Genomic DNA, 24,453 nt, shown 5'->3' on the forward strand with positions numbered 1-24,453 from the left:
ACACACACACACACACACACACACACACACACACACACACACACACACACCACAAAAAACCTTAAGGGCAGTGACCCAACAAAACTTTGGGATTAGGAATACACTAGTACCTGTGCACTGGAAGTGATGTCTTCACGCTGTTGGTCAGTCATTGTTGCCAAGGTATCAAATGGATCCTTCTCACAAGGATCCAGAAGTCCAGGACTACCTACAATCACCATAGAGAAAAAAAGGCATTAGCATTATCCATTTGTAAAAGAAAGAGTTATTATTCAACTATCAAATGCACAAACATTAAAAATGAGCCAAAACTTACCTTTAAGAATAATCCCTGAAGAAATGCACTCAAAAACTCTTCTCAGTGCATCTCCAGGGCTCTGAGGACTAGAAGCACTACTGATCGCCTTCTCGACTAGTAACTCCATAGCCTAAAAATAAAAAAATAAAAACTGTGTTTAATAACTTACAGACCAAAGGAATTACTCATTTTCAAACATCAGAATGAAAAATTACTTATTAAGTTGCTGTTAAAAGTTTTAAATACTGAAAACGTTACATAGAACAAATCACAAAACCAGAAAATTAAATATAAAAACAATCAAAATGAAATAAAACAAGTAATGAAAACAAAACTCATGAGGCAATATATAATTTACACTTTATCTATTTATTTTTTTTTTATTTTTGAGACAGGGAGAGACAGAGCATGAACAGGGGAGGGTCAGAGAGAGGGAGACACTGAATCTGAAACAGGCTCCAGGCTCTGAGCTGTCAGCACAGAGCCCGATGCAGGGCTCGAAGTCACAGACCGCGAGATCATGACCTGAGCCGACGTCAGCCGCTTAACCGACTGAGCCACCCAGGTGCCCCTACACTTTAAAAAGATATTATAATTTATGCTTAATGAAGAAAAATGCAAAATAAATTAATAGAGTTTGGTTTGTTAGAGTTTTAAGTATTGCTGGTCTTTCCTATTAAAATGACAGTCCTTAAAATTCTTTAGATATTTAGGGGTCACATGTTTGTTCCTTAATACCTACAGTTAGAGTAGATCAATATCTCAAGTAAAGAAGACTTGTTTTTTCTTTAAAAACAATGTAGATTATCTAAATTTTCATTTAATGCACAACTGCACTTATATTATCCCTAAGGAAAATACAAATTATGCCTTCACTATAAATAAATTACATCTGAGAGACTCAAAATCTAAACCAATGAATAAAAGACAAAAGTAAAAGTATAGATTTAGAAAGAAACCACTTCAGAATATGGTTTGAATGGTCTATTAGAAAATTTGCTTTAATTTAGATTTTAAAACTTGAGATATAATTCACATAAGATCCATTCTTTTAAAGAGTATAATTCAGTGGTTTTCAGTATACTTACAAAGTTGTTCAACCACAATCACTATCTAATTCCAGAATACTGCATCACCTCCACCCAACCCCCGCAAAAAACCTCCATATCCACCAGCTATCATTATCCATTTTCCCTTTCCTCCAACCCCTGGCAACCAGTAAACCACTTTTTATTTCTACAGATTTGTCTTTCTGGACATTTCACACAAATGGAACAAATATAAAATATGGCCTTTTGCATTTTGTGATAGTTTTTACTGAAATTTAAAAAGTACGACCACCAATACAATATTCAAAGAAACTAAACAGATTGAAACTACAATAAAATCCTTAAAATGATAATGAAGCTGGGGCACCTGGGTGGCTCAGTTGGTTGAACATCTGGCTCTTGATTTTGGCTCAGGGCATGATCTCAAGCTTCCTGAGATCAAGCCTGCGCTGGACTCTGCTGACAGCATGGAGCCTGCTTGAGATTCTCTCTCTCTCTCCACCCCTCTCCCACTTGCTCTCTCTCAAAACAAATAAACATTAAAAAAATGATAATGAATGAATTACTGGGACCTCATCAAAATAAAAAGCTTCTGCACAGCGAAGGAGACAATCAGCAAAACTAAAAGGCAACTGATGGAATGGGAGAAGATATTTGCAAACGACACAGCAAATAAAGGGTTAGTATCCAAAATCTATAAAGAACTTATCAAACTCAACACCCAAAAAACAAATAATCCAGTGAAGAAATGGGCAAAAGACATGAATAGACACTTCTCCAAAGAAGACATCTGGATGGCCAACTGACGCATGAAAAAATGCTCAACATCACTCAGCATCAGGGAAATACAAATCAAAACCACAATGAGATACCACCTCACACCTGTCAGAATGGCTAACATTAACAACTCAGGCAACAACTGATGTTGGCTAGGATGCGGATAAAGAGGATCTCTTTTGCATTGCTGGTGGCAATGCAAGCTGGTGCAGCCACTCTGGAAAACAGTATGGAGGTTCCTCAAAAAACTGAAAACAGAACTACCCTATGACCCAGCAATTGCACTAGCAGGTATGTATCCAAGGGATACAGGTGTGCTGTTTCAAAGGGACACGTGCACCCCAATGTTTATAGCAACACTATCAACAATAGCCAAAGTATGGAAAGAGCCCAACTGTCCATCGATGGATGAATGGATAAAGAAGATGTGGGGGGCGCCTAGGTGGCGCAGTCGGTTAAGTGTCCGACTTCAGCCAGGTCACGATCTCGCGGTCCGTGAGTTTGAGCCCCGCGTCGGGCTCTGGGCTGATGGCTCAGAGCCTGGAGCCTGTTTCCGATTCTGTGTCTCCCTCTCTCTCTGCCCCTCGCCCGTTCATGCTCTGTCTCTCTCTGTCCCAAAAATGAATAAACGTTGAAAAAAAAAAAAAAATTTAAAAAAAAAGAAGATGTGGTGTGTGTGTGTGTGTATATATATACACACACACACACACACACACACACACACACACACACACACACAAAATGAAGTATTACTCGGCAATCAAAAAGAATAAACTCTTGCCATTTGCAACTACATAGATGGAACTAGAGGGTATTATGCTAAGCAAAATTTGTCAGTCAGAGAAGGACAAATATCATATGACTTCACTCATATGAGGACTTTAAGATACAAAACATATGAACATAAGGGAAGGGAAGCAAAAATAATATAAAAACAGGGAGGGGAACATAACAGAAGAGACTCTTAAATATGGAGAACATACAGAGGGTTGCTGGAGGGATTGTGGGAGGGGGGATGGGCAAAATGGGCAAGGGGCACTAAGGAATCTACTCCTGAAATCACTGTTGCACTATATGCTAACTAATTTGGATGTAAATTAAAAAAAAAATTAATAAAAAAAAGAAAAAATCAAAACAAAAATAATGAAGCTGAAAATACCTTAGTCAGAATCTATTTTTGTGTACCTAAAATGCTTATGAAGTTATATAATCTGAGATTTACCATATCAACCTATTCACCCTAAGGCCATTAGTCAGATTGTTTTTTTTTTTTTTTATAATATTTTTATTTATTTTTGAGAGAGACAGAGTGCAAAGAGGGGAAGGGCAGAGAGAGAGAGAGAGAGGGAGACACAGAATGTGAAGCAGGCTCCAGGGTCTGAGCTATCAGCACAGAGCCCAAGAACTCGTGAACAGTGAGATCAGGACCTGAGCAGAGTCGGAGGCTTAACTGACTGAGCCACCCAGGCGCTGCATTAGTCAGATTTTTAAAAAAATTTAAAAAATGTTTTAATTTTATTTTTGAGAGACAGAGACACAGTGAGAGCAGGGGAGGGGCAGAGAGAGATGGAGACAGAATCTGAAGCAGGCTCCAGCCTCTGAGCTGTCAGTGCAGAGCCCGACGTGGGGCTTGAACTCAGACTGCCAAGATCATGACCTGAGCTGAAGTCAGATGCCCAACCAACTGAGCTACCCAGGTGCCCCTGCATTAGTCAGATCTTTAAATAGCAGTAACTAAAAAGTCTGGATATGTGGAGAAGTAGCCCCAAACAAATTAGGAATAAATTATAAGAGTTGGAAATTTAAAGAAACAGTACACAATTAACAGGTACAAAAATAATAGCCGGCAGCATGAGACACTGATTAACAAAAATGAAAATAATGAATGTTCATATGATAAATGCAAATCACAATGAAAAAAATTAAGATGGTTCAGTTTACTCAGAAGAATGCAGGAAGATGTTCAAGCATTTTGTTTAAAGATTGTCATTTAGAAGTTTTTAGAATTTTAGGGGTGCCTGGGTGGCATGGCTCAGTCAGTTAAGAGTCTGACTTCAGCTCAGGTCGTGATCTCACGGTTTGGGAGTTCAAGCCCCACATTGGGCTCTGAGCTGAGAGCAAGGAGCCTGCTTGGGATTCTTTCTCTCCCTCTCTCTGTCCCTCCCTCACTTGCTCTCTATTCTCTCTCAAAATAAATAAAAATAAACCTAAAAAATTTTTGAGAATTCTAAGGAATCAGCTTCAGTTACTCAGACAACTCTATGAATGTGTAATAAATGGCTCTCCTTTTTTAGACAAATCAAGTACTATTTTAAGATGTTCAACAGACTGTGAAATCATTGAAGAGAAGATCAATGTCATTTATTTTGAACTCCTGTGCCTAGCATAAGTAGCCAAAATGTAGAAATTACTCAATAAATGTTTAGGAAACAAAATGCTTGTGAAAATAATGTGAGAACAGTCCTGGTCATAAGAGAAATTAAAGGTGGTAATTATCAAAATTCCTGATGCTGTGCTCAAAATACAACACTGAGTTACAAAATATACAGCTTTCACAAATATAGGTGACCCTTGAATAACATGTGTTTGACTGGTGTGGGTTCACCAATACATGGATTTTGTAAAAATAAATATATTAGACGGGTATCAGGCCGGCTCAGGCAGTAAAGCATGCTCTTGATCTCAAGGTTGTGAGTTTGAGTCCTACATTAGGTGTGGAGATCACTTAAAAATAAAAATCTTTAATAAATAAGTAGAACAATATTTTGGACATTTGTGATAATTTGAAAAGACAGATGAGGGGCACCTCAGTGGCTTGGTCAGTTGAGCGTCTGACTCTTGTTATCGGCTTGGGTCATGATCTCATGGTCATGGGATTGAGCCCTGTGTTGGGTTCCATGCTGGGTGGGGAGCCTGCCTGGGATTCTCTGTCCCTTCCCCGCTCGCTCTCTCAAAATAAATAATATCAACATTAACGACAACAACAAGATGAATGTAGCCTTGATGTATCAAAAGAATTTAAGAAAAGTTAGGCATTACTATAAGAACAAAGGATGTAATATATACAACATACAAAATGTGTTAATGGACTGTGTTATTTGTGAAGCTTCCTATGAAGAGCAGGCTATTAGTAGTTAAGTTTTTGGGCAGTCAAAAGTTGTACACGAATTTTTAACTGTGTGGGGATTGGTGCCCCAACCCCTACGTTGTTCAAGGGTCAACTGTACCTCACACTTTTAATAAGTACTTTTAGAAAATGTTAAGAGAAAAAAAGTATTAAATAATCAGCTGTAGTCTTGGTATGTCAAGACACAGGGTGTGTTTCAAGTAATTCAAAGTTTTATCAAAATCTACTTATTACCCTTGAAAAGTGAGGATTTATGATTTATACTTGCAAATAAAGGTATGGACTAATTAAAAACCAAGAAGGAAATAAATTACTTGTGGAAAACCAAAGTCAATATATAAATACCCACAATAAAACTAGGTCAACGATCTGCCTTCTGAGATCATTTGCTATGAAGCAAGCAATTTAAAAATATTAATTTTCGGGGCGCCTGGGTGGCTCAGTCGGTTAAGCGGCCGACTTCGGCTCAGGTCATGATCTTGCGGTCTGTGAGTTCGAGCCCCGCGTTGGGCTCTGTGCTGACAGCTCAGAGCCTGGAGCCTGTTTTTAGATTCTGTGTCTCCCTCTCGCTGACCCTCCCCTGTTCATGCTGTCTCTGTCTCAAAAATAAAATAAAAATGTTAAAAAAATAAAAAAAAATAAAAAATAAATAAAAATATTAATTTTCTTCAGAACACGGTTATTTTCTAAGCAAATGTCTATAGTTGGGAAAGCAACAAAAATAGTATGCACGTGGTTTATAAACTCTGAAATGTATGCATTTGAAAGTAAAAAGTAAACATTAAAGATGAACAGAATCAAGAGAAATAATATTTAGATTATAAAGAATCTTGGTAGCTGAAGCTATGGAGAGAGAAAAGCTCTCCATATTAAATTATTTGAGATCTACAATTTTAATATTTGCTTTAAAAGCCTCTTGTGGGGGGAGGGGCTCCTGGGCGGCTTAGTCAGTTAAGTGTCTGACTCTTGGTTTCAAGTCAGGCCATGATCTCATGACTCATGAATTCAAGCCCCGCATCAGGCTCTGTGCTGATAGCGCAAAGCCTACATGGGATTCCCTCTCTCTGCCTCTCCCCTGCTTGCTTGTTCTCTCCCTCTCTCAAAATAAATAAACAAACTTTTACACACATACACTCATGGGTTCCTTTCTGGCATTCAAGATGTTGAAGTGAGGATGTGGTGGGTCCTTCAGTGTGAAATTCTGGATTTCCCTAGGTCTTCCAGTAGGAGCCATGATCAACTGTGCTGACAACACAGGAACCAAAAAACTGTATATCATCTCTGTGAAGGAGATCAAGCAACGACTGAACAGACTTTTCACTGCTGTTGTGGGTGACATGGTGATGGCCACAGTGAAGAAAGGCAAACCAGAGTTCAGAAAGAAGGTACAACCAGCAGTGGTAATTTGTCAATGAAGGTCATACCAGAGAAAAGATGGTGTGTTTTTCTATTTTGAAGATAACAGAAGGGTCACAGTAAACAATAAAGGTGAAATGATAGGTTCTGCTATCACAGGAGGAGCTGCCAAAGAGTGTGCAGACTTGTGGCCCAGGATTTCATCCAATGCTGGCAGTATTGCATGTTTCTTTGGTGTATTGTTTAAAAAAAAAAATTATTTGCCCCGTAACCCAAACCACTTATGAAGCCTATTTTTCCTTCTCATCTCTAGTTGTACTAATTAGGCTTACAATGTGGCAAGCACCATGCTAAGCACTTTATTTTTTATGCTAAGCACTTTATTTTTATTTTTCTAAATGTTTATTTAAAAAGAATTTTTTTAAGTTTGTTTATTTTTGAGAGGGTGAGACAGAAGAAAAGTGGGGGAGAGGCAGTGAGAGAAGGAGACACAGAATATGAAGCAGGCTCCAGGCTCGAGTCAAGTGTTCAGCACAGAGCCCCACATGGGGCTTGAACCCACAAACTGTGAGATCATGACCTGAGACGAAGTCGGTCACTTAACCAACTGAGCCACCATACGCCCATATTTATTTTTGTGAGAGCGAGCGAGAGCGAGAGCGAGAGCGAGAGAGAGAGAGAGAGAGAGAGAGAGAGCGCGTGCACGCAAGTAGGGGAGGGGCAGAGGGAGAGGGAGACACAGAATGTGAAGCAGGCTCTAGGCTCTGAGCTGTTAGCACAGAGCCAGATGCGGAACTTGAACCTACCAAAGGTGAGATCATGACCGGAGCCGAAGTTGGATGCTTAACTGACTGAACCACACAGGTGTCCCACGTGCTAATAAGCACTTTAAATGCATAATTTAATTTAATCCTCATAACTAGATGCTACTATACCTGAATTTTAAAGACTGGGGGGGAAAATCTTAAAGACGTTAAATACCTTGTCCAAGGTTATGCAGCTAAACTGTAAAAATTAGGTTGAGATTTGAACCCAGGTCTGATTTAAAATGTTTTTGTTTTTAAAAACTACAACTATATTGCAATGTATATCCTTTATCAATGGGTGATCCAGACCAGTTAACCAGTTTCCTTGGATATTAGTTTCTTTCTTTTCTTTTTAAAGATTTAATTAATTAAGCAGGCTTCATACCTAGTGTGGAGCCCAATATGGGGCTTGAACTCAGAACCCTGAGATCAAGACTTGAGATCAATAGTCAGATACCCAACCAACTGAGCCACCTAGGCCTCCCTAAAAGATTTTACGTAGTCTCTACAGCCAATGTGGGGTCCAAACTCACAACTCTAAGATCAAGAATCGCACATTCCACTGACTGAGCCAGCCAAGTGTCCCACTGACTTAAAAAAACATCTTCTGAGACTGTGAGAACACAGATACTTTCATTTGGTGGCAAAGTAAACGGGTAAACCCTTTTTTAGCATACAACTAACACGCTCAAAGATTTACAATAGGGCTATTATATTTAATGTAAGCACAATCTAACACTAGGAAGTCTGGTTATATAACAAATAATAGTAGTTATCCTCTTTATTAAAACTAATGCTTATTGAGTGCTTATTATAAACTAAGCACTATTCTAAGCTCTTATGTACATTAACCAATGTAAATTCCCACAATCACCTTTTAGGGGCAGAAAGGACTATTATTCCCATTTGACAGATGAAGATGTTAGTAATAATAAAATAGGACTTTATGAATATCATTTACAACAAGCAACTGTATACACAAAATCCATTTCTATATTCTAGTTGACACAGGTTAATATTGATACATGCACGACAGACTTTCATTCCCATGTCCATTTGCAGGATACTGTATTTTTGTATTACATTTATGCAGTAACACCTCATTTCAGACTCAACAATTCTTGGTAAAAATTGTCATGTCTTTTGAGAATAATTTTTTTACAGCTTTTGGTGATTAGGGGGTACATGTGTAGATGGTTTAAGTAGATGGTTTTTGTTGGGGGGTAGCTAAGTGCTACATTATTATTTTTAAACTAAAGTGAATGAGACAATACCCTTCAAGTGTAATTTGCTGATTCTTTTACAAGCTAAGACAATGTTATTTCTTGACCCTGAATGTCAGTGTCCTATCATTTAAAAACTCTTCACTGGTTCTAAAAGTTACAGGCAGGGGGCACCTGGCTGGTTCAGTCAGTAGAGGATGTGACTCTTGATTTTAGGATGGCGAGTTTGATCAAACCCTATGTTGGGTGTAAAGATTACTTAAAAAGAAAAAAGTGATAGGAACTCTCTTACTATAAGCCACCACCACTAAAATCTAAATTACTTATATTCTTGGGAAAAAACACAACAAAATATGTAGAAAGAAATAATCACATATTTCAACAGCTATTTGAGCACAAAGCAGAAGAATTACGGCAGTTCCCTCAGCCTCTTTGAGAACTGTCCTTTAACATTTGGCAGATCATTCTTTTAAAAAGTGAGGTAGGGGCACCTGGGTAGCTCAGTCGGTTAAGCATCAGACTTTGCCTTGGGTCATGATCTCATGGTTTGTGAGTTTGAGCCCCTCGTCAGGCTCTGTGCTGACAGCTCAGAGCCTGGAACCCGCTTCATATTCTGTGTCTCCCTCTCTCTGCCCCACCCCCGTTTGTGTGCTCTGTCTCTCAAAAATGAATAAACGTTTAAAAAAAATTTTTTTTTTTAAATAAAAAAAAGAAGTGAGGTAAAATTCAGGGCACCTGGGTGGTTCTGTCAGTTAAGCGTCTAACTCTTGATCTTGGTTCCAGTCAATCTCATGGTTCATGAATTTGAGCCTCGTGTTAGGCTCTGTGCCAACAGCACAGGGCCTGCTTGGGATTCTCTCTCTCCCTCTCTGCCCCTCACCCACTTGCTCTCAAAAATAAATACATACAAGTTTTTAAAAAGTAAGGTAAAAGTCACATAAATAAAATCAAGTACTTTAAAGTGAATAATTCACTATGTTGTGCAACCAACACCTCTAGTTCAAAACATTGCCATAATTTCAGAGTAAAACTTCTTATCCATTAAGTAGTTTCTCCCATTTCCTCTTTCCCCCCATGTCTCTGGAAGCCCATCAATTTGCATTCTGTCTGTATGTATTTGTTTATTCTGGATATTTCACACAAATGTAATCACATAATGTGACCTTTTGTGTCTAAGGCTTCCTTCACTTAACACAGTATTTTGGAGGTTCATCTATGTTGTGACAGGTTATTCTTTTTATAAAATATTCCTTAACTTCATATATACTGTTCATAAATATAATATATAATAAACATTAAAAAAATAATCATATGTCCTTTGTAAATTATACCATAGTATACCATTATAGAGGTATACCATTCTAAAAGAGGTTGAGATACCACATAGCAACACTGATGCCAGGCCAACCTGACAACAGCTCTGTCTTTTCTTTACTTCATCACCATGGGTTTAGGACAAAAGAACTACTCTGAAGGCAAAGTACCATTTCAGTACTCACTGTAGTGGTAAATGAAAGCCTAAAAGCAGGCACTGTTACTTAAAGATTTACTCAAATAATCTGAATGCTAAATAAAACTAAAGATAATAAAGTTCATAAAAAATTTCAAATTTCTTTTATGAAATCAAGAAAAGTTACTTTTTGCTTAAGGTGACAGCACAAACCCAAACTTCACCATCTCTGGCCCAAAACATGATTAAGAAATATGTTACAACACATACCACCCAAGCAAAAATGTAACAGCTTCAACCAAAAACAGAGGAAAAGGTCAGTGAAAGAACTTTCCAAGAAACTGCAGGCCTTGGGCAACTCTCCATGTAGCTCCCAACTTGGTTCTCTAGACAGAAGATGGGGGTGGGGGTGGCAGTTGAGTGAGAAAACTCCAAAAAATTTTAGCAATAACTTTCCAACCCAGAGAGGTTGGAAAGATGTAACAAGTCATATTGAAGGTAAATCCAGAAGAAATTTTCCTAAATGTAAAAACCCCTTTTCCTTCTACCTCCCCTTCCATCTTAACAGAGAAAGGAAAAGAGTAGAATTCACCATCCTGAAGACTCTTGCAGAAAGGAGGAAGGAAAGAACAAGAAGAATCCTAATTATCCACATCTAATTATCTCTAAATAGACACTTGGCTAACATGTAGATAAAAAAGAAAAAAAAAAAGATCTTTCAAAGGAGTAAGGGTAGGAAAAATGTATTGCCAAGGATGGCTGTAAACTCTCAAGTGTCCCAAAGTGGCATCACATACCCAAATACTCTGTTGGTTCAGGGAAATGGAAGTAGTTTCTACAAGGAGAAGGTAAATAGGCTTGGAGCGGGGGTGGGGGTAGGGGTGGGGAAGAGAGCAGATTCTGCATAGGCGAAAAAGCTCTAGGTGTCCACCCTGGGTTTGAACACTAAAGCCTGAAATGTGTCAATGGAATCTACCTCACACAATAGCACAGCATATTCAACCAAGATATAGTAGAGAGCACAGCCTATGTCTGGAATAAGGCTGGATACAGCAAATCCATATATCTTTCCAATAAACAATCCTCAAAGCAGAGCTCACAGGAGAAGAAAAAGAAACGGATTTTAAAAGGCACAGACAGATTCAAAGACAATTCTTGTTTGGATGTCTCAGCACAAAAACAATTTTGTAATCGAACTGACAACTAAGGAGAAGAAAAAACAAAAACAAACTAGACATGACATCTCTATATTTGGGTGGAATGTACCATGAAAAACAGAGATGAAAAATCTATTCTCAGAACTGAGTGATGTTGATGTGTCGATACAGGTTCACTGCTTGTAACTAATGTACCCCTCTGGTGAGGAATATTGACAGGGAGGGAGTGAACATGTGAGAGCAGAAGATCCAAAAACTACTCTAAAAAATTAATGTCTATTAAAAAAAAAATTTAAAAACCTGCTGTGGAAGTGCCTGGTTGGCTCAGTCAGTTCAGCATCCGATCTCACACTATGTGGGTTTGAGTCCTGCATCAACTCTGTGCTGACAGTGTGGGGCCTGCTTGGGATTCTCTGTCTCCTTTTCTCTCTCTGCCCCTGCCTACTCTTTCTCTCAAAAATAAATACACTTAACAACAACAACAAAAAACCTGTTCTGAAAGAATCTCTCTGCTAACATTCTGAGTTGTAAGAGAGAACCTGATCAGCAAAAAGCCAATAAAATTAAGAACTCAAAGTTGAGATGAAAAGCAAGATTAGAGCTAATAAAGCACACTGAAACATAAAATAACATTATTACAGAATAAATGAATTATAAATAGTAAAGAAAAATACAACATAACTGAAAACCAAGGTACTGCCAAAGAGACAATCATAGGGATACAAGAGGAAAGAGAACAAGACTTAAGATAATTACGAAGATAAAAGATATGCAAGACAAAGGCGATCCAACGTAAGGAAACCTGGTTTCCCTAAAATAGAGAATCCTATTAATCAGAGGGGAGCCTGGATGGCTCAGTTAGTTAAGTGTCTGACTCATCATTTCAGCTCAGGTCACAATCTCAGGGTTCGAGAGTTTGAGTCCTGGTCAGGCTCTGTGCTGACAGCAAGGAGCCTGCTTCTCTTCCTGGCCTGCTCCCTCTTAAAAGAAATAAACTTTAAAAAAAAAAAAAAAATTAGACATAATGGAAGATTATTTCTCCCCTAACTGAAAGAAAAACCAAATCTCCAGGACAAAAGGACATAAAGATTTAAAAAAAAAAAAATGCTGATATTAAACAATAGATTCCAAGACATAATTTGGTTAAGGTAATGATATGGAGAATAAAGAAACAATTCTTTCAATAGCCTGTAAAAAAAACGTCAGGGCAAAAAAATTAGGCTGAATTTAGATTTACCAATACACAATGCTGGAAAATAGTGGAGCAAAACTAAAAATGGAGAGAGGAAAAACTGACCTAACAATGAATTTCTCATTAAAGTAATGGCGATTGGCAGAGATTCTCAAATGTGAGAAATTTTTAAAAACTTACACATCTTTTGATAAAAACTATTTGATGATAAAATGCAGTCAATCAGGAAATGAAAAGGCAAAGCCCCAGTAAAAAGACCTAGTGGTTGGCATTGAACCATTAAAATATAGAACATTCAACAATCATATAGAATATGGCTACAGAAGGTAAATGTAGTTATTTTTACACTTTTAAAATTTAAAACGCGTAACTGTGTAAATTGACCGGTTTTCTAAATGGAATCAGTCTATATTAAGATAAGTTAATCAAGAAACAGGTGTAAATACATTAAAGAAATAAATGGAATGAACAAAAGAAATAACAAACCCAAGAAGGAAGGGTAAGGGGAGGATGTATAAGTGATCATTTTCTCAGCTTTTATAGGTGAGAGGTTGGCAGATATTATCTAAAACTGTTAAAAGAGATAGATGAATAAGAATAGTATATAAAATAGAAAGGCAACAATTAATAGTCAAAAAGAAAAAAAATTCACACATAAAAAGGACAAGAAAAGAATAAGAATTATGGTAAAGCACAGAAGAAAACAAAGGAAACACGAAATACACTCCTACTAGACAAATGCTAACGAAAAGAAAACTAGAGTTTCAATATTAATCAATGAACAAGGCTTATTAACTCTCGGCAGAAAGGGTTAAAACGGGGAGCCCTTTATAATGGGAAAGGGTTCATATTCACAATGACAAAACTATATTAAGTGTTTATGTCCAAAATTATTACTGCAACAAAACAGTAAAGCACAAACTATAGGAAACAGAAATACAATAGAAATAGCGGATTTTAATTCTTTCATCAATCCATGGATAAACAAAGTAGACAAAATATATGTAAGGAAAAATATAGAAAGATAGATGATTAAACTGAACTAAGGAGTGAATGTTGTTTGCTGTAACTTTTTTTAAATTTTTTATTTTTTTTTAACGTTTATTTATTTTTTTGAGACAGAGAGAGACAGAGCATGAACAGGGGAGGGCCAGAGAGAAGGGGACACAGAATCTGAAACAGGCTCCAGGCTCTGAGCTGTCAGCACAGAGCCCGACGCGGGGCTCGAACTCACGGACCGTGAGATCATGACCTGAGCCGAAGTCGGCCGCTTAACCGACTGAACCACCCAGGCGCCCCGCTGTAACTTTTTAAAAAATATTGATTTATTTTGAGAGGGAGGGATAGAGAGAGAGGAGAACAGGGGGAGAGGCAGAGAAAAGAGAATTCCAACCAGGCTCAATGCTGTCAGCACAGAGCTGGGCGCAGGGCTCAATCTCATGAACTGTAAGATCATGACCTGAGCCGAAATCAAGAGTTGTCCCCTTAACTGGATGAGCCACCCAGGTGCCCCAATATCTTACTGAGAACACCTCTTTAACGTGCCCATATAGATAATAAAAATGGTATATATCAGACTGCAAAGCAAAACTTTAAATTCTAAAAACTGTAAATAGAATACCTTTATCAGATTACAATGCTATAAAAACTAGAGCTTATTTACAGAAATAAAAGCAACCCTCCTTCAATCACAATGAATTCAAAAATTCCCTCAAAACTACTCTTTGCTTAAAGACCATGTGAAGATTACATAGAAAATAAAAAGAAAATATTACATATATAGCCAAAATCTGTGTTAAAACCTCTACATAATTAAAGAGTGAATGAGAGTGGGGGGATGGGTGAAATAGGTGATAGGGATTAAGGAGTGTACCTGTCTTGATGAGCACTGGGTGATGTATAGAATTGTTAAATCACTCCATTGTACACCTGAAACTAATATTACACTGTATGTTAACTATACTGGAATTAGAATTAAAGAGAGTGAATGAAACAAGTACCCATCTCAAAAAGTTTGTAAAAGAACAATAAAATAACCCCCCACCCAAAAAATATAAAGAGATGAAATTAGAAATAAATAGGAAAATGGTAGATCTGGCAAATAAACCCAAGGAGCTGATTCTTTGGGGACAGGAAAAAATAATATGAAAAGTAAACCACTGCCTAAATAAGACATTTTTAAATGTCAAAACACTGACATTCTGGTGTGTTATAAATAATAAAAAAATTGGTGTATTTTTGTTATATGTACACGATTTCAAAAGATCAGCCATCAGGTGAAATAGCCTCAAGGGCACCTGGGTGGAGAGGACTGAAGTTAAAGGAAGCAGAAAGCAAAATGATGATGTATAGGGCATATTATTTTTATACACTAAAAACCTGAGGGGCACCTGGGTGGCTCACTTGGTTGGGATTTCGACATCAAGTTAGGCCATAATCTCGTAGTTCGTAAGTTCGAGCCTTGCACTGGGCTCTGCACTGACAGCTCAGAGTCTAGAGCCTGCTTCGGATTCTGTGTTTCCCTTTCTCTTTGCCCCTCCCCTGCTCTCTCTCTGCCTCAAACTAAATAAGTAACCATTTTGGGGGCGCCTAGGTGGCTCAGTCAGTTAAGCTTCCCACTTCTGCTCAGGTCATGATCTCAGGGTTTGTGAGTTCAAGCCCCCCACCGTGCTCTGTGCTGACAGCTCACAGCCTGGAGCCTGCTTCGGATTCTGTGTTTCCCTCTCTCTCTCTACCCCTCCCCTGCTCTCTCTTTCTCTCAACAATAATAAACATTAAAAAAATATGAAGTTAGGTAATGTTTAATACAATTTTATATTAAAATATATTAAGAATTTTGTGAATTCTGACCACATATAAATACTGAAACACTCGTTCATTTTGCTCTTATATGCTAACTACAATTGTTGGCTAGTGTGATCAATCAAAAGGAGAATTACAAAGAAACAAAATAATAAAGATGCTGCAAGTACTTAAACCCTGAGACAGCAAAATTCTATCACGTAAAAATCTGAATATCTAGCTGAATTGGTCAATTTTTCTAGGAAAATGGAAGTTGCCAAAATGAAGCTCAGGAGAGAGAAAAATTAGACTAATTAATCAACAGAAAAAATTGAGAAAATGCTACCCCATTTCTTGAAAGACACTGGGAAATAGGTGGCTGCTGCTCTTTGAGCTTCACAATGTCACCCAAGGACAAAAAGAAAGATGGCAGAAAGCTGGCCAAAAAAGACAAAGACTCAATGAACGAATCGGGCCCAAAAAGAAGTGGCCCAAAGGCAAAATTTGGGACAAGCTCAATAGATAACCTGGTTTTGTTCGACAAAGCAACATATGACACTCTGTAAGGAAGTTCCCAACCATAAGGTTATAACTCCAGCTGTTGTCTCAGACTGAAGATTTGAGTTTTCTTGGCCAGGAAAGCCCTTTAGGAGCTGGTTAGTAAAGAACTTACTAACTGGTTTCAAAGCACAGAGCTCAAGTAATTTACACCAGAAGCACCAAGGGTGGAGATGTCTCAGCTGCTGGTGAACATGCATGAAGAGATCTCACCAAATGAACATTTTGGAAAATAAAAATTTATTAAATTAAAAAGAGAGAGATTGGAAAACAGTATCATCAAATGACAGTAGTAGTTTGATCCTATTAAAACTGTTTCAGATTTCAGAGAAAGAATAAAAGGTTCCAGATTGTTTTTATACCATTAGTGCATTCTTTATTCTAAATCTGAAAACAAGGATAAAAATAAAACTAGAAAAAAATTTTATCACCAAAAAAAATCCTAAACAGACCATCAGCAAACAGAATTTAATAGTTCATTAATATTCTCATATATATGAGAATCACCCCTGGAACGCAAAGCTCGCTCAATATGAGATAATTTATTTGTATTATATATGATATTGAACAGACTGAAAGGAGAAAAACTATACATTTAGGTCAATAAACCCTGAAAAATTATCTGGTAAAGTTCAATTTCCATTCCTGCTTCTTCTTTTTTTATTTACTTTTTGTTTTTAAGTAGGCTTCATGCCCAGTGGGGAGCCCGATGTGAGGCCTGAACTAACAACCCAGAACTGAGAATAAGAGTCAGACGCTTAACCTACTGAGCCACCCAGGTGCCCCTCTTTACTTTTTTTTTTTCATCTAAGTTCCATGCCCAATGTGGGGCTTGAACTTATAACCCCAAGATCAATAGTCGCATGCTCTACAATAAAAGGCTAATCATCATGTTAATTAGTACATTTCACACCTAGAAGCACTTTTTTTTCCTTTTTCCAAGAAGCATTTTCAATGCATGTATGAACATAGCATGCATGTAAAGTATTATTATATTCCCTATTTATTCTACAAGTATCAATTAAATTAGAAAAGAGAAAGAAGGCAAAATATCATTTATAGTTATGTTTCTAAGATTAGAAAACCCAAGAACATCATATGAAAAAAAATATTACAAATAAAGGAATGCAGTCAAGTGGCAGGTTGCAAAATTAATACCGAAAGTTAATAGCTTTTATATATACAACAACCGTAAAATAAAATGTGAAGGGGGGAGGAAAAAAAAACCCTCTAAAAGATTAAATATGTAGGTACAAACAAACAACCCAAACCAAAATTTAACATGCATACAACCTATTCAAATCTGAGCAGGTATGTAAAATTAACTTCAGCAAGCAGGATATCACATACTCTCGGCCAAGAAGAGTCAGCATTATAAAAGTGATATGCCCCAAACTAATTTATTAATTCAGTGAAGTACTACTTAAAAAACATCATGAGAACTTTGGAGAAACTGAACAAAGCTGTAGTAAAGTTCATTTGGAAAAACAAACATATAAGAAAAGCCAGAGAAATTCTTCTGTGCAAGACGATGTTTACAATGAGGGGCAGAAATAAAATGGGGGCAGAGAATAGCCTGGGTGCTCAGTCCCTTGAGTGTCTGATTTCAGCTCAGGTTATGATCTCACGGTTTGTGGGTTAGAGCCTATAAGGGATCACCGCTGTCAGCACAGAGCCTGCTTTGGATCCTCTGCACCCCCCTTTCCTGCTCATGTTCTCTCTCATAAACAGGTAAACATTAAAAAAAAATTTTTTTAAACATACTCTGAAGCTTTAATAGTTAAGAGTTTAATACTATACAAGAAAACAAAACAGTCAGACTGAGTAATAAAAGACAACTGCCAAAATGGACCCACAAAAAAAGGAACTCTGGTTTAGGACAGTTTCTCAACCTCAGTACTACTGATAAAGGAAAATGTCTCCTGGAGGGCAAAACTGCCCCTGCATGAGAACCACTGGTTTATGAATAATGGTGGTATTTCAAACTGGGGGTTGGGATAACAGATTTCACTGTTAAATTGTTAAATCGTACTGGAATAATTGGCAATTGGTCTGAAAAAGCATTTAGCTAAATCCACTTATGATTTTAAATGATTATTTATTTAAAATTATTTTTCATTGTGTTAAGTCATATATGTATATTTTGTCTTGGTAAAATTAAACATTACAGATCTCTATTATAATCATCCCTTTCTCTTACTCCTCAGAGATAAGTGCTTTAATTTTAAGTTGATATATAGCTTTCTCAAAGCTTTTGTTATGTATTAAAAAAAATATGTAATACACACTTGTGGAAAACATAATTTTTTAAAAGTTTATTTGAGAGAGCAAGCGTGAGTGGGGGAGGGACAGAGAGAATCCCAAGCAGGTTCTATACCTGCCAATGGGAGCCCGATGGGGGCTCAAACCCATGAACCGTGAGAACAGACTTGAGCTGAAATCGAGCTGGATGCTCAACCGACTGAGCCACCAGGTGCCCCAAAATATAATTTGATTGTGGGGAGGACGGCGGGAGGCTTCAGAGGAAAGCATGTGTGAACTTTTTTTTAAGTTTATTTATTTCGATGGGAGCCTGGGTGGCTCAGTCGGTTGAGCATCCAACTTCGGTTCAGGTCATGATCTTGCAGTTTGCTTGGGTTTCTGTGTTTCCCTCTCTTTGCCCCTGCCCTGCACATGCTCTATCTCTCAAAAATAAATGTTAAAAAAAAATTAAAGTTTATTTATTTTGATGGGGGGGAGGGGCAGAGAGCGAGAAAGAAAGAGAATCTCAAGCAGGCTCCACCCTGTCAGCGTGCAGCCCGACCTTGGGCTTGATCTCGACTTTGGGCTTGACTTCATGACCTAAGATAAAATCAAGAGTCTGACGCTTAACTGACTGAGCTACCTAGGTGCCCTATAATATATAACCTAAAATACAAGATGATTTTATAAATAGAATAAACAAAACCCAGAAGTCATAAAAGATCAATGGATTAGAATTTACAAAAATTTTAAAACTCTGATACAGCAAAAATGATCATATAGTTAAAAAATAGATTAAAAAACTGGAAAAAATAATTTTTGTTACAGATAAGGGCTATTTTCTTATAAAAAAGAGTTGATATAAATTATTAAGAAAATGTTGAGTAACAATGGAACTGCAAATTAAGAAAAAAATAATTACAAGTGCCAGCAATCACTCAACTCACTTAAAGAAATGTAAATAACCACATGTGAAGTAACCAGTTGAGCTGAAGCTGACCCTAAAAAACGTAAATAAAAAAATGAGACACCATTTTGTATTTATTATATTGTTAAGAAATGTGATGATATCCCAGAGTTAGTGAGGGTGTGAAGGAAATGATCAATCCAACAGTTTTTGGATGTTTTCAATGATCCAACTTTCTGATAAATGATTAGCACATGTTATTTGACCTTGGAATTCTAGCCCTAACAATTTATCACATGAACATAGTACTCAACAAAAGCTTGATAGCAATATAATGAAGATTTAATGGGAAAACACTGCAAACAACCAAAATGTCTATCAAATGCATGCAGGTTAAATAAAATTTGGCATATCCATACAAAGGGAGTACCGTGTAGTCAATGCAGAGAATAAGGTAGATTTGACTGTGACCCTCTCAAAGAGTTTCAAGATGCATTTTGTTAAGAAAAATCCGAATAATGTAAATAGCATAAACACCCCTGTGTTTATTTAAAAAATTACAGAAGTAAAGTAACCCAGGGGCACCTGGGTCAGTTGAACATCTGACTCTTGATCTTGGCTCAGGTCATGATTTCACGGTTCATGGGATCAGGCCCCACGTTGGGCTCTGCACTGTTGGTGCGGACCCTGCTTAGGATTCCCCCTCTCCCTCTCCCTTTCTGCCCCTCCCTCCACATGCACATGCACTCTCTCTCTCTCAAAATAAATAAATAAACTTTAAAAAAATCTTAAAAAAAAAAAAAAGTTCGGGCGCCTGGGTGGCTCAGTTGGTTGGGCATCCTACTTTGGCTCAGGTCATGATCTGGCAGTTTGTGAGCCCACATCGGGCTCTGTGCGGACAGCTCGGAGCCTGGAGCCTGTTTCAGATTCTGTTGTCTCCCTCTCTCTCTCTCTCTCTGCTTCTCCTCCACTCACACTCTGTCTCTCTCCCTCTCTCAAAAATAAATAAACATTAAAAAAATTAAAAAAAAAAAAAAAAAAGAAGTAAAGTAACCTGGCTATTTAATTCTCACTAACTAACTCTGGAATCAATAGGTCCAGTCATATTTTTGGATGAACCCCTCTCTATCTGAGTTCTTGCTACTGAGGAACCAAAAAAGCTCCAACATCAAAGGGATACTAGTACTACATATATAAAAACAGGAAAATATATGATGCATACGGCATGCATTTTTTTTTTTCCTGGAAGAACCCACAACAAAGTGTTAGACTTTCACTTTTTGGTGCCTTTCTGCATTATTTGAATTTCCTAACTCTACACATTTTTGAAAAGCCCAGATTTCTGAATTCTTAAAATTTTAAATTTTTGCACATTATTTTAAAACAACTGTCAACAGTTGTCAACAGAACACGGCATAGGGAGATAAATACCTTATTTTTAAACTTTGTACCTTTATGTAAGTAAAAGCCAATTAATAATTGCTGTTATTTTAAAAAATAAACATTGTGAGAAAGGCAAAAAAGGGGGGGGGGGGCGATACAAAAAGAAACATCAAGTCCAATTCTTCAAATAGTAAAATCTCAGAAAATTAGATATTCTATGACCCCTAGGATTTCTCACTAGAGAAGGAAAGAAATATTTAGCAAGTGAACATAAAGTTGATGACTAAATATAAAAGATTATAAAAACTGCAGAAATATTTCCTAAATGTTTATTTTTCACACCATGAAGTTACATAGTACTCACCCAGCTTGGAAAATCAGACCATGTTGGAACTCGCTGACAGAGGTCCCGGAGAATACGTATGATAATCACACAGGACTGCAGACCATTAGCTCTAGCCTTAAGAGCAACACAAAAACCAGGTGAATTAATCTTAGAAATATTGAAAATATCCCTTGATGAAAAAAAGTTAAAATACCACTGTTCAATGGAAGCTCAGGTAAAAATAAAACAAAAATAATCACACTTAAAATTGGATTCAATGAGCTGCCATTTACAGCAGTATTTTATGCCAGGGTTAGTATTTAAGAGCTGGTATTTTAGGTCAAAGTAAACAGATTATACAAGAATAATATTTCTTGATCCCCTGTGAACCTTGACCTGTGTCATTTAAAACAGTAAACTTAAAAAAAATCTGCCTACATTAGAAATAAAAGAAAAAGTAAAGAGCTAAAAAGTTTGTCTAGGGACTGAAAGGTTAAGGAAATCTGTTTGGTTTCCCTTCTGTGCCTTTGCATGACTGCAAAGTCACTAAACCAAACAGTTTCTTCCTCACCTTTCACTCCCTACACTTATTAACTTAGAGAAAGAGGGGGAAAAATCTTAAAATTATACACAAAGCTTTAAACACATATTCCATTATTTAAAGCAAAAGTTAATCTGCAGCCTTATGGAATATAATATATATACACAAACATGTGATGTTCCTAAACAAGTAAACTTTAAATATAGCTACTAAAAATGAAAATAAAAAAACCCAAACTACAAAACACCCCCAAAACCTAAGGTTATTGTCAAATTAATAGTAACTGCAATATGCAGATCTTCATACCCAGCTTTCTATGTTAACATTTTCTGAGATTTAATTTAAATAGTATTGCTTGGGCAATCTTTTGAAATGTTTAAGCACAGTTAAACATGTTGTACTGAACTACTCTCTCATAAGGCTACAAGAAAAAAGTAAAATGATGTTCCGAACCTGGAACCACTTAGCGTGGCGTAGAGCAGCCAGAGCGTCAAGGCATTTTTGCCTGTCCAAGACGTCCGGTGGGTCTTTCACCATACCCGAGGTTACATCTAAAATGGATTGAATTGGCAAAATGCAGTGAGGAATGGGTGTTTGACCAGGTGAGCAAGACACTTCCTTATAGTAGCATCAGTGTCACATGAGCCATTTGAGAGTTTACCAGCACATTAATGTACCCAGAGAATTATTTTCAACAAATTTACATAATCCAATGTGAAGATCAAAAGGAGAATTTAAACTCTTATAATAAATAGTTTCTCCAAATATAAACCCTACCCACCAAAATAAAAAGGGAGGATTACTGGACACAGCGCACCAGCACAAAGACAAGACAAGAGGGAACACAAAAATCCACCTTAATAAATGAAGAGTGTATGATAAACTATGAAGTTTGTTCAGTATTCTAAATGGTCATGTCATTCTGGGGCTCATATAGCAAAGAACTAATAATAAAGATGGATTTATCAATATAGTAATAATCAGAGAAAAATGAAGAGTCAAAGATAAGCATTTCTAAGAGATCAATACTTTCTCTCCTGCAAGGAAAATTTTAGCTTCAAGGGAATATGAAATGCTCTTTTAAAAGGTTACCATAAAATATTCCAAGAATAAATGTAGAGGAACAATGGGTAAAGTGGAAAAGGGCGATAGGAACCAGCATGATTAAACAGAATACGTACAGAAAGGAAGAGATGCAGTAAAGTAAGCAGAATGCTTTGATGATAAACAATATGTATGGTCTAAAATTGTAATAACTGATTTTAATTAGATTATTGTATTAAAACATAAATGATCTATCTAGAAACTTGAGGAGAAAACTAGAGACAAGAAGGTAATTTTATATTCATGATAGCTGGAGGGCCAGCTATGTATCCATCTATACATATCTGTAAAGTGTGTATAAGAATAACAGCATATCTGCTAATCAAACTAGCCAAAATAGCAACTAAGTCAATCTAATTCATAGCTCTTGGGTAATTTTAATAGTATAAATATTTTCTAAATACAGTATAATCATATACCAGGAAAGTAGTCTCTGGAATTTAACAGTCTTCTGGCTAAGTGCATCAGATGTATGCAGTACTTAAGATATAATTTAGGGGCACGTGGGTGGCTCAGTTGGTTGAGCGTCTGACTTCGGCTCAGGTCATGATCTTGGGGTTCATGGGTTTGAGCCCCGCATTGGGCTCTGTGCCGACAGCTCAAAGCCTGAAGCCTGCTTTGGATTCTGTGTCTCCCTTGTCACTGCCCCTCCCCCGCTCACACTCTGTCTCTGTCTCTGTCTCTCTCTCAAAAATTAAACGATAAAAAAAAATTTTTTTTTAAGATATAATTTAATAAATCACTGAAGGTACCAAAGGAGTATGAGGGTCAAAAGAAATACATGATAAAAGAAGTTAAAGTTGGTTTTAAGAGTACAGGGCCACTTTAAGTAAGTTATTTAATTGTATATTTTGTATGAGCATTCAGTTATCTTAAAAGACACTTGTCCTGGGTTGCCTGGGTGGCTAAGTCGGTTAAGCATCCAACTCTCGATTTCAGCTCAGGTCATGATCTCATGGCTTGATTTGTGTCGGGCTCTGCACTGACAACACGCAGTCTGTTTGGGATTCTCTCTGCCCTTCCCCCACTCTCTCCCTCATAAATAAACATAAAAAAAAAAAAAAAGACACTTGCTCTTATTATGAATAGGTAACACATAAAAAACCTTATTTTAGAAATGGTATAGAAGTCTCTCCCCTGCATGGGCTTTCTGTTCTTAATTCTTGCTCTTCAAATAATCAGATGATACAGATTTTTTTAGAAGACATGTTAGAAGGGCGATTTACAGATAATCCAAGAACACTATGCCACACTACGCCACATTCTGAGAATTAACACTAAAAGAGGAATCTGAGTGCTAAAAAGAAACTGTCAAGACAAAATATTAGTGTTAAAAAAAAAACAGTGAACGGGGTGGGGCGCCTGGGTGGCTCAGTTGGTTAAACGTCTTAGACTTTGGCTTAGATCATGATCTCGCAGTTAGTGAGTTCGAGCCCTGTGTCGGGCTCTGTGCTGACAGCTGAGAGTCTGTAGCCTGCTTTGGATTCTGTGTCTCCTCTCTCTGCCCCTCCCCTACGTGTACTCAGTCTCTCTCTCAAAAATAAGCAAACATTAAAAAATGTTTTAATATTTTAAAAAAACAGTAAATAATCCTAAAACCTGTAAGACCTACTACTAACGTCAGAAACATACTGACCATTAGAAATGGGGCTATTCTGAGATAAGGAAAAGGGACACAGGAAAGCACAGCTAACTAAAGAAAAAGAAAGAAAAAAAGAAACAAGAAACCACTCCTCAAAGCAAGATTACAGAACTGCTTAAGGATCCTCTTTCCATGTCCCCTTATTTACATTATTTGTCAAAGCTAGAATGCAAATAGGTGACAATGTGCAATCTCTTTCTAAAAAGTTTCTGAATTTCTAAATGTTATTTTTACAATGTTATAATTTCCTCCAAAATGTAAGAAAATTTCTCTTTTAGCACACATTCATAACTTTGAAAATTTTAATGACAATTTCAAAGATGCCAAGACACCTATTGCAATTTAAAAACAAATTAAGAGCTGTAAGTAGGAAGTTTCTGTTAAATTTAGAGTGTGGATTTTTGCACCCATTTTATATTTCAAGTGGATTAACCCCTTAGGTATACTGTACTAAAAACAAAACAAAACAAAAATCATACTTGTTGCTTAATACCCAGTTAACAAAACTCAGTTAATTTAAAAAAAAAAAAAAAAAA

General features: G+C 37.0%; 1 protein-coding gene and 2 pseudogenes across 4 annotated transcripts in view; 2 read left to right on the top strand and 1 right to left on the bottom strand.

Moving 5' to 3' along the window:
- The window catches only part of ZFR (zinc finger RNA binding protein), an 85,861-nt gene that overhangs the window by 8,108 nt on the left and 53,300 nt on the right, over positions 1-24,453 (bottom strand). For 3 of the 4 annotated variants that reach the window (XM_040494854.1, XM_040494853.1, XM_040494856.1), the window contains 4 exons: positions 21,625-21,722; positions 20,670-20,765; positions 317-428; positions 111-208 (listed from right to left, as the gene is read on the bottom strand). In XM_040494854.1, coding sequence (XP_040350788.1) covers positions 111-208; positions 317-428; positions 20,670-20,765; positions 21,625-21,722 — 404 coding nt within the window. Of the gene's footprint in view, positions 1-110; positions 209-316; positions 429-20,669; positions 20,766-21,624; positions 21,723-24,453 lie in introns of those variants that run through there. The other variant, XM_040494859.1, reaches the window with a different exon arrangement.
- On the top strand, positions 6,310-6,894 carry LOC121040690 (60S ribosomal protein L23-like; annotated as a pseudogene).
- On the top strand, positions 15,618-16,218 carry LOC121043222 (40S ribosomal protein S25-like; annotated as a pseudogene).

Source organism: Herpailurus yagouaroundi, unplaced genomic scaffold (assembly GCF_014898765.1).
Source record: "Herpailurus yagouaroundi ecotype Mexico unplaced genomic scaffold, PumYag 29, whole genome shotgun sequence".
NCBI classification, from domain to species: Eukaryota; Metazoa; Chordata; class Mammalia; order Carnivora; family Felidae; genus Herpailurus; species Herpailurus yagouaroundi.